This window comes from Anopheles bellator, chromosome 1 (genome assembly GCF_943735745.2).
Source record: "Anopheles bellator chromosome 1, idAnoBellAS_SP24_06.2, whole genome shotgun sequence".
In the NCBI taxonomy this organism is placed as follows: Eukaryota; Metazoa; Arthropoda; class Insecta; order Diptera; family Culicidae; genus Anopheles; species Anopheles bellator.
The window spans coordinates 56,138,718-56,148,025 of record NC_071285.1 but is presented as its reverse complement, the minus strand read 5'-3'; the positions used below and the strand labels follow the sequence as shown (position 1 = coordinate 56,148,025).

At 54.9% G+C, this 9,308-nt stretch overlaps 1 protein-coding gene across 1 annotated transcript; it reads left to right on the top strand.

Moving 5' to 3' along the window:
* Positions 1 to 227: 227 nt before the first annotated feature.
* LOC131215922 (nose resistant to fluoxetine protein 6-like) lies at positions 228 to 7,314 on the top strand. The gene is made up of 10 exons (XM_058210317.1): positions 228 to 855; positions 4,648 to 4,886; positions 5,127 to 5,320; positions 5,395 to 5,631; positions 5,699 to 5,974; positions 6,087 to 6,332; positions 6,400 to 6,625; positions 6,691 to 6,865; positions 6,940 to 7,082; positions 7,150 to 7,314. The coding sequence occupies exons 1-10, from the start codon at positions 228 to 230 to the stop codon at positions 7,312 to 7,314; spliced, it is 2,529 nt and encodes an 842-aa protein (XP_058066300.1).
* The last annotated feature ends 1,994 nt before the right edge of the window (positions 7,315 to 9,308 follow it).

Genomic DNA, 9,308 nt, shown 5'->3' with positions numbered 1-9,308 from the left:
GCCCGTTCCGAAAGAGGTCGTCAGCCTGCAACAGCAGCAGCAGCAGCATCTGCTATTTGGCCGAACCGCGATCGGACAGTCTGTGATAAGGCGCGGCACGCGACGACGAAGAGATCGAACGATCCGATGAACGGACCATAATTATTGACGCAGTGGTTTCGTATAAACAAACACGCGGAGGGCCCCGGTTGCTCCCGTTTAAACCTCCTATCTCCGGGTGACGCATTATGCGCATCATGCTCGTTAAGCTACGGCGTGTAATCTGCGTCGTGGCCATCATTTGCGCCGCTTTCGTCCTGCGGCCGGCCGGGATCGGTGGTGACTCACAGGCGCAGGGCGCAGTGCCGCCCGAAAATGTGACGCACAACGCGACCGCCAGGGTCCGGAGTTCGGAGGCGGCGGTCGGTGATGCATGTCTCAGTGGCGTTGATTCGCTCCCGGGCCCGGCGGCGAAGCAGTGCGTGGCCGGCGGTGGCCGAAATGGTGGTGGTAAATTAAATAATGGCACTTGCGTGAGTGCACTCTGTGGTTTGGGTCCGGCGCCGATGGCGACGGTTGTGAATGATGTGATTAACGCCACCCGGACCCACAGGCCGGACCCAGAGGCCGGCCCCTATCATCACGGTGGCACGGTCGAGGGGACCAGCGCCAGCACGGCGCAGAAACAGGAGCAGCATCAGCACCTTGTTTACGGTGGACAGCGCGTGGTGCTCCGGGCGGAAGTGCTCAAACACACTTCCGTTCTGTACGGTCTGCTGTCGATCACCGAGCGGGACGGCGTGTCCGAGCGGTGCTACCGGGAGCTTCAGCGCGTGTACCACGGCATCCAGCAGAAGGAAATTTGGGCCATGAAAGGTAAGGGGCGAGCGGCGAATGTGATCAAGGTCGGGGCCCTCGGTGATGATCGATCGGTCGTTAAATCTAATCAGTCGTTTCGTTCTGATCGAGGGATCGGTCGCTCGATTTTCGGACGCGGGGAGGCGACTAATTGGTGCTCGTTTGTGCCCTAAACCGGTGTCTATTTGTCTTCGTATCTTAACCTTCGATCTTGTAGGACATCTTGCGTGCCTCGGACACCACTGTCACGGATTTTTATTGTTATCTTAAGAACGGCGACCAACGCCACAGAGTTATGTAGCACTGGAAAATCGTGGTAATTCTTTATGACTGCTGAGCTGAAGGCCACCGGTGGTTTCGTTTATTACTGGTGCTAATGAAGCAGCAGCATAATTCGCCCCTCGGGCCTTCTCGATCTGCATTTGTCCCCGAGCCGCCTTTTGTCCGATTTTGAAGTAGTTAACAGAATGGTGAAGCGTGTGTTCTCCCATGAGTCGGATGAGCGAGGCAGAGAGTCCGTGAGAAATTTCTCGCGGTCGATTACCGCAATCCGATGCTGCCAATTTGGAAGCGTGATTTCATAATGCTCCCGTCCGAAGAGTCAATTGTAAAAGCTTAAGGCCACTCGGCCGGTCGTCGGCAAACTGTCGAGCGATCACACGACGTCGATCACCGCGATGGGGCATTATGAGATGATGGCGTTGCCCAATGTTGCGATGTTGCGAATTCGCAAAAATCAATTCGCGGAGCACTTGGTCATGGTCAAACGGATTCCAATCGGTTCGGATAGGAGCGAGCGCGAAAAACCAGAATTTTTGCATATATGTTGCGCATTAGCATACGCGCGTGGGGATTGGATTAGGGGGGGACTAAAGGTTTACGCTTGGTCGATCGTCGACTTTACGGCGACAGTTTTATAATTTATTCCTTCCGCCGACAGACAGGGTTCTACTAAAGGTTGGCCCACCACCGCACGCGGAGCATTATTGTGTGCAAATATTGGGAAAGGTGTGAATTGTGTGCGCTGTTCACTTCGGAGCAAGCAAAAAACCCGATTGTACACAAAGTAAAGCACCGGCAGGGCCACACAGGTGTGTGCTGATCTTTTCACGGACGAATCGAACCATTGATACTCCCATTGGCGCGGTCCTTTTTGGGCCGAGTGTACTCCGAGAGTGAAGAGATCCGCGCTAACCTTAACCTTTCGTCTGGGTACTACCACAAACGCCATATGCTACTTGGGCTTTGGCCACGACTCAATTTCGCGCTCATTCGCACCACCGCGGATTGCACCTGATTAGGGTTTGGTCACCTACATTTGTTGCGGTGGTTTTAGTTTAATTGAGTCATTGTGACCGGGTAGTGGAAGAGATAAGCGAAAACAAAACACATATTAAATAACTCACTTTCGATCTCGGGCCATTGAATTAGGCCCCCCCTGGCTACTGGTTAATTCCTGCAATCCGTAGCTCGTTAGCGCCGCGCGGCGATGAGTGATTTTTGGCGCTCGGGTGACGATTTTATGTAATCTCGGTTGGCTAGTCAACCGGCCAGAGCTTTGCCCCGCCTGTTGGGGTGGACAAAACAGGTTCACGGACTTTTTAATTCAACACTGTCTCGTCTCATCGTCATCGCCACATCGTGTGTCGGGTGACCTCTATGAGGGGGAGAAAAGGGGAAGATCGCACGATAGGAATGGAGAAATCGCGGCCGGTTTAGGCCGTGTCCCACATGGCACTGAGATACCCTTTGGCTGCATCCTTTGACCGCTCCGGCTACCGTTCGAACCACACCGGGTGGCGATAAAAGGGAAAGTCAAACGATCGCCCGATGATCGGTGCCGTTGTTTGAGCTTATCTATGTCGTAACATAATTAAACAATAATGGTACAGTAATTCTGTCTGTGTCACGCTGGGTTGTTAACAGAAAAGTCTATTAAAGCGTTGTTATTTATTGTAGAAAACGAGTTTTCGCCGCCACCGAACTCATAAATGTGGTGTACCATATATCTTGCCCAGCCCATAATGGTTTTGAAGCTTTCTCTAATGGACGATCAATGGATCAATTGTTTTTGTTTTTCAAACAAAAGATGGCTAAATTCTTCAGCCTTACGTTGAAACGCACGTTAATTAATGTGGAATAGATGCGGAATCAGATCTAATCGGGAATCAACAAATGAGAATCATGGTCGAGGTCACATCGACCATAAAAAAGCTCATTGTTAGGCTTAGAATACCAGGAAATAATCAAAACTTACGTCCGCGGTCATAAAACGCCGTTCTGCGCTGCGGACCCTCTTGTTTCTATCAAGCAGAAAACAACAAAAAGCGCCTAAACAGCGGAAGAGGGCGGGACAGATCAACTCCGATGACGGCGACCATCTGAATTATGAATCGTCGGTCGAGTAACGGAAGCCGAACCTGTTGATAGAAATAAAACGAAAACATGTTTTATGCTTGTATCCCCCCAAAAAGGTCGTCGCAGCCGTAAGGGAGCGCGGGGCCCTAAGGTGGCGGTTGTGAAGCATAACGGAGCATTCCACAATCGGTTAGCTTTTCCGTTGAAGAATGTCCACAGCCCTCCCTGGGTGCCACATCTAGTTCTGTGTGTTCACGCGTCACCACAGAGACACCGCACTGCTGCTGGAATGTTGGCGTCCCAGGCGGGAAGGAAAGCCCCTCTCCGCTTTCAGACGATCGAGAATCAATTTGGAAAATAGAAAGTGACCAAAACGGGTTGGTTCTGGTTGGTGCAACTGCCAAAGTTTCGGGTCCCGGTTCCTCGCTTGTGCAGCCATTGAAGTCTTTCGTTTCGCTTCGGGAACTCTACACGCGCAGAAACCAGGCTGGCTGGGAGGAAGCAGAAAAGCAAGAGTGTACCTCCGGCAACCGGTCCGGTTTCTGAGGTCGTTGGTTTGGTCCGGGATCCAGTCCGGCGTATGGCATCTAACGCGTGACCTTCCCGGCGGGTGGCGCGATCGTAAGTTTGCAAGAATGGCCTGTCGCTTGACGACGGTCCGAGGAAGTGTTCGAATGCGAGCCAGATCCGGCTCGACAAGCGGGTTTAATGGGTAATCAAACATTGACACACGACACCGCAGAACACAGAACGAAAGATTGATTTGCGTAGCCTTCGCGTGAACGCGTTCCCAGTTCGGTGAGAAACATACTGTTTAGATGCCGCCTCGGGGGGCAAGCTCCGGCTCTGAACTCCGTGATGCCTTTTGGGGGGGAAACACCAATTATTAATTATTTCCGTCTCGTAGGTCTCGCTGAGACTCGCCGCTTGGCAAAGTTCGGATTGAGCTGTCAGCGGAATAGATAGATTGAAGGTGACGGCAACAGCAGTGATCGTTTTCGCGATCCTAAAACGCTGTTCCCTTTGTTTGGCTGCGTCCCTGTCTCAAATTCCATTTCGTGGATCGAATCATTTGTTAAATTCGACATCCTTAGAAAAAGATCGACAATAGACACTTCACACTTTGGATTGGGATTCAGCCTTCGGTCGGTGATCGGCACACAAAACTGCAGCAGGCTAGGCCATCGCAGTAGGCATGGTGTATGCCCCTAGCGCTCTGATCATATCTCTAAAATGTATCGAATGGAATTGAAATTCTCTGTGGAAACACGATCGTTTGTTTGTCGATCGTTTTGTTTACCAAAATGTTACGAAAACGCTTAAATCGGATGGAACGCAATCAGCCCCCTCAGTAAGGTCATATGTTTCGGCCATTCGATTCGATTGCATCGCCAGTCGCCCAGATCGTCCAAATTCGGTTCATTCAAGCCATCTCGTCTCTTCTCGGCCTAGTTCTGGACTCGTCCGGCAGTCAGGAGCCGGGCTTCATGTGGGGCCACAACCACTGGATCGGCTCGGAGAAAGGCTGCGAGTCGACGCGATCGCCGCTGTCGATCACGCTGTCCGATCGCTATCGGCGCAACATGAAGCCGAACCTGGTGTCCGCGTTGGCTCCGTTCGAGCTCGACTACCGGATCGTGTTCGCCAAGCACCATTCGGCCTGGCAGGTGGAGATGAAATTCCAGAGCGAGGTAAGCCCACGTGTGCACCGCGCCGGCCTCACGGGAGCGGAAGGTGCTAAATGGCCCACCGTTTCGTTTCTAACGCTTCACCCCATCATGTTCCGTTACTTTTTCGTGCCCTGCTTCCGAACGGCCGACGACGACGACGACGACGACGACGACGACGACGGTGACCGTCCGTGACCGCTGCTGCTGCCGCTGCTGGATACTGCTTTGGCTTGACGCAACCGCTTTCCGTGCCGTCGCTAGAACATTCTACATATCGGCGTGTGCATTCCACGATCGTGCACCAACGACGAGTTGCACAACCTGACGGCGCGCTACTTCGAGGAGAATATCGTCCTGGCGCAAGACATCTACGAGTTCAAGCCGAACGTTCTGCACGTGAAAAACACCTCGCTCGAGCGAAGCTTCTGGACGAAGCCGAGCATTTTCATCATCGGGTAAGCGACGGCGCGGCCTAATTGTCACGGGGGGGAGGGCTCCTTGACTCACTGTCTTACACTTTCCACCGCAGTGTCTCGATCGCCGTTACGCTGGCGATGGTCTATCTGGCGCACAGCCGAGAGCAGCAGCCGAGGACGGGCGAGGAGAAAACGGACAACGGCACGCCGGCGACGGATGATCCGGCAAACACCGAGGAGGGCACGTTCATCGATCGGGTGATCGATAGCTTCAACCTGCGCAAGAACCTGACGACAATCTTCCGCACGGACACCGGACCCCAATCGCTGCCCGTCATCTGTGGCATCAAGTAAGCGATCGCCCGATCGGTTGATCCTCCCTGGTTTCACTCATGGTTCGCACCTCTCCGATCGCAGGTCAATCTGTTGCTTCCTGATCCTGTGCTTCCACATGCAGTGGTACACGTTCTACACCGTGCACAACCCCTCGGTCATGTTCCACTACGCGGAGCAGATCCGCTACCAGCTCGTGAGCAACGCGCCCCTGCTAGTGGACGTGTTCTTCGCCATCAGTGGCTTTCTGCTCAGCTACAACTTCATCCGCAACCGGTCCAAAGTGCAGGAGGTCAAGGCGAATTCGCTCTGGCAAAACGGCCGGCTGTACGGCAGGATGCTGCTGCACCGCTACCTTCGGTAGGTATTCGGCGGGGATCGAGGGCGCGAGCGAGCGAGCGAGCGGGCCGAGTGATCGATCGATTGGTTCGTCCACGTTGACTCACGTTGCATTTCGTCCCCCGCTGCCCAGCCTATCGCCCATGTACCTGATCGTGACGGTGATCGGTGAGCTGACGCACAGCTACATCGTGGCCACGTCCAAGTTTTGGGTCCACGAGCGCTCCGATCTCGGCTGCCAGCGGTACTGGTGGCGCAACGTGCTGTACATTCAAAACCTCTACCCGGTCGAGGACATCTGTCTCAGCTGGACGTGGTCGCTGGCGTGCGAGATGCAGTACTACGTGCTCTTCACCGCGCTGCTCTTTGTGTACGCCAAGTAAGTAATAAGCTGCCGAACGGACCCGCGTTCGATCAGACGGACTAACGCTCAATCCCTCACACAGGAGCTCACAGTTCGGCAAGAGGCTGTTTAAGGTGTTCGCGATTGGCACGCTGGTGCTGAACGTGGCCCTGACGCTCAACCATCGCTTCATCCCGTCGTACGATGTGCTGTTCAATACGGGCGACGCCCTGTATCTGGCTCCCTGGTCCCGGGTGTCCCCGTACGTGGTCGGTGTCTACTTTGGCTGGATGATGGCGGCCCGGCGCGGGAAGTTCACCCCAACGCAGGTACGCGGATCACTGCAGACCCAGCGATTCTGTTCGCTCACCGTTCTTTGCTTTCCACCTTCCAGAAGGAGTACCGCGTTTACTGGCTGTTGGCGTGCTTCTGCACGATCTTCAGCATGCACTCGACCATCAAGCGCAACTTCCCGTTCCCGATCGCCTCGACCGTGATGGTGGCCGTCCGGTGGCTGATCTCGTGGGCCGCCTGCTGGGTGATCCTCGCCACCGGATGTGGCTTCTCGAGTAAGTCCGAGCGGCTTCTTCGCCCTGTCCCATTCGTTCTCACCCCGGGTATCGGGTTTTCCTGTTTCGCACAGACGCCGTGACGCGGGTCCTGTCGTCAAAGTTTTTCGTCCACATCAACAAGCTCACGTACGGGATCTACCTGCTGAACCCGGTGATCATCATCGGGACGTTCGGTATCTCCGACTCGAGCGTCCACGCTGACCCGATCCCGGCGGTAAGTGGTCCAGTCCTGCGCCAGCGCTGACCAACTTTCTGATTTTCCCTTTCCGTTTTCGGCCCAGATCGTCATGGCGCTCGGGGTGACGCTGCTGTCGTACGTGGGGGCGATCTTCTTTTCGGCCTGCTTCGAAATACCGTACTGTAGGATTTCTAGCGAAATTCTGAAGCTCAATCGCAAACCAACGCCACCGAGCACGGTACCGCCGGTGGCACCACCGGATCAGTGATCCGGAGCCCGGCGCTGGAGGTGGTGGACAAACGCGATCCGCACGCGCGGAGCATGTGATATCGGTTCTCTTCCGATCGGTGATTCGACATCGGTGCCGGACAGGGAACCGGCAGCAGTGGACGGAAGGATTATTTATTAATGTAGTGTGTACATTACACCCTCCCTTTCTCTCTCTCATTCTCTCTCTCTCTCTCTCTCTCTCTCTCACACATACTCTCTATCTCTCGAGTACAGGGCGGAGGTTAGAAATAAATTAATGTATCCTCTCCCAGTAGTGTAGTGAGTCCCTTTTCAGACACGACACCATGATGACAATGCACGGTCTGCAGGAGTTGAATGGCCGACCCGGGATATCCTTGCCATTTGCCATTGCAAATTGTCCGCCCCGGGGTAGCAATCATCGGCCCACGATCGGACGTTGCGCGATCGGATCGGGGTGTCGGATGTGTGGTTTCCCAACACGCATACACACGCACAGCCACCGGACAACCGGTAATCATAGGGCGTCTCGATGGTGCTGCTGCGGCCGGTTATTCATCGCCTATGATCGCCAAACCTGCCCTGCGCCGGGTGGTGCCGTGGCACCGTGCGCCACCACAGCCGGCGCTCGCAGCCATTGCGCGATGATGCGGCAAAACTGGATAAATAAGTAAAACGACCCCACTGGATCAAGGTCGCGATCAGAGAGTGCAGATCGCTGCTGTTGCTGCTGCTGCGGCTGCTGCTGTGGCTGCTGCGGCGGTTACGGTGGCCACTCGGTGATCTGTCTCTGTCTCGTAATCTCGTCTTGTATAAGCGCCCGAAGACGCGGTGGCGGTGGTGTGCTGGTGAATGAACCGCAACTACGCAGCTCTAGCGAGAGCGACAGTGAAAACTCTCGCCCATCGTGGTCGGGTTTGGCGCTGTGAGTGACCCAGAGCATACGCAATCACCGCGCGCCCCGCAGTTTGGCGGCTAGTCGTCGGCAGTTTCGGTGTCTCAATTTTCCCGTTTATTTGTGTTTTTTTTCGGCACTACTGTTTGGGTTCCTTTTTTCGCCACCCCATCGAGGCGCGTGATTGCTTTCTGCGCAATGCGTGGAGTGGCGGGAAAAATAAAATCTCGTGGGGGAGAGCCTCCCGGTGGCCAGCCACTGGAAGGGTTGGTTGTGTTGTGACCGAGATCGCGACCGACTGATCCACTAGCACCGAAATCAACCCGCGGGAACGCGGGTGGCAGGTTTTCCCCGAAAGCGCCACCAGCAGCAGCGCGCACGACCGGACAGATCCTCGGAGCTAGCTGGTCGGACTGGTTTTTTGATGGTTGCTGTTTTTTTTTTCGTCTTCTCGTTTACTCTGCTCCACGGCGCAACCTATTGAGCAACTGGCCGGCAACTGGGTTGGTATGGTAAACAGTGTCCGAAATACTCTCGCCCCCCACCGTTGTTGCAAATTTTTGCGCACCCGCTGCTGACACTTTTCGGACTTTCGCGATCGACGTCCAGCCCATCAAACGAGCCGCGCGATCTCGACCCCGGATGATTTGCGCTAGGCGCGACTCCTTGACTCTCTCTCTCTCTGTCTCTCTTCGCAAGTATCCGAGTTCACGGTTGGGGCGTTGCTGTGGTTGGCTTGTGTCAGGGCTAGCTGCGGCGGCGATTGAGTAACCGCGGCCGCGTGGAACGGCGATAGATGACGGCGGCGGCTGACGTAAAAAAGAGGAACCCGGACCGACCCGGACTGGCGCGTTTGCGGTTCGTCTACAAGGGTGGCGTTGAAAATTTCGTGAACGTGTCAAAAAAGAATTGCCAGCCGGCCGTGTTGCAACGGCCGCACTAAGAACACTGAGGCCAATTATCGGCTGCGGAAAATGGAGCCGATTGCCACAGAGCCATTGTTCAACCGGCGATCAGGGGGCCCCGAGTTCGGCTGCTTTCTATTTGAACACGACACGCGAGATGCGGATTTTCGCGCAAGATGTCGCGCACAGCGAAGGGACGGTCCCATCCTGCTG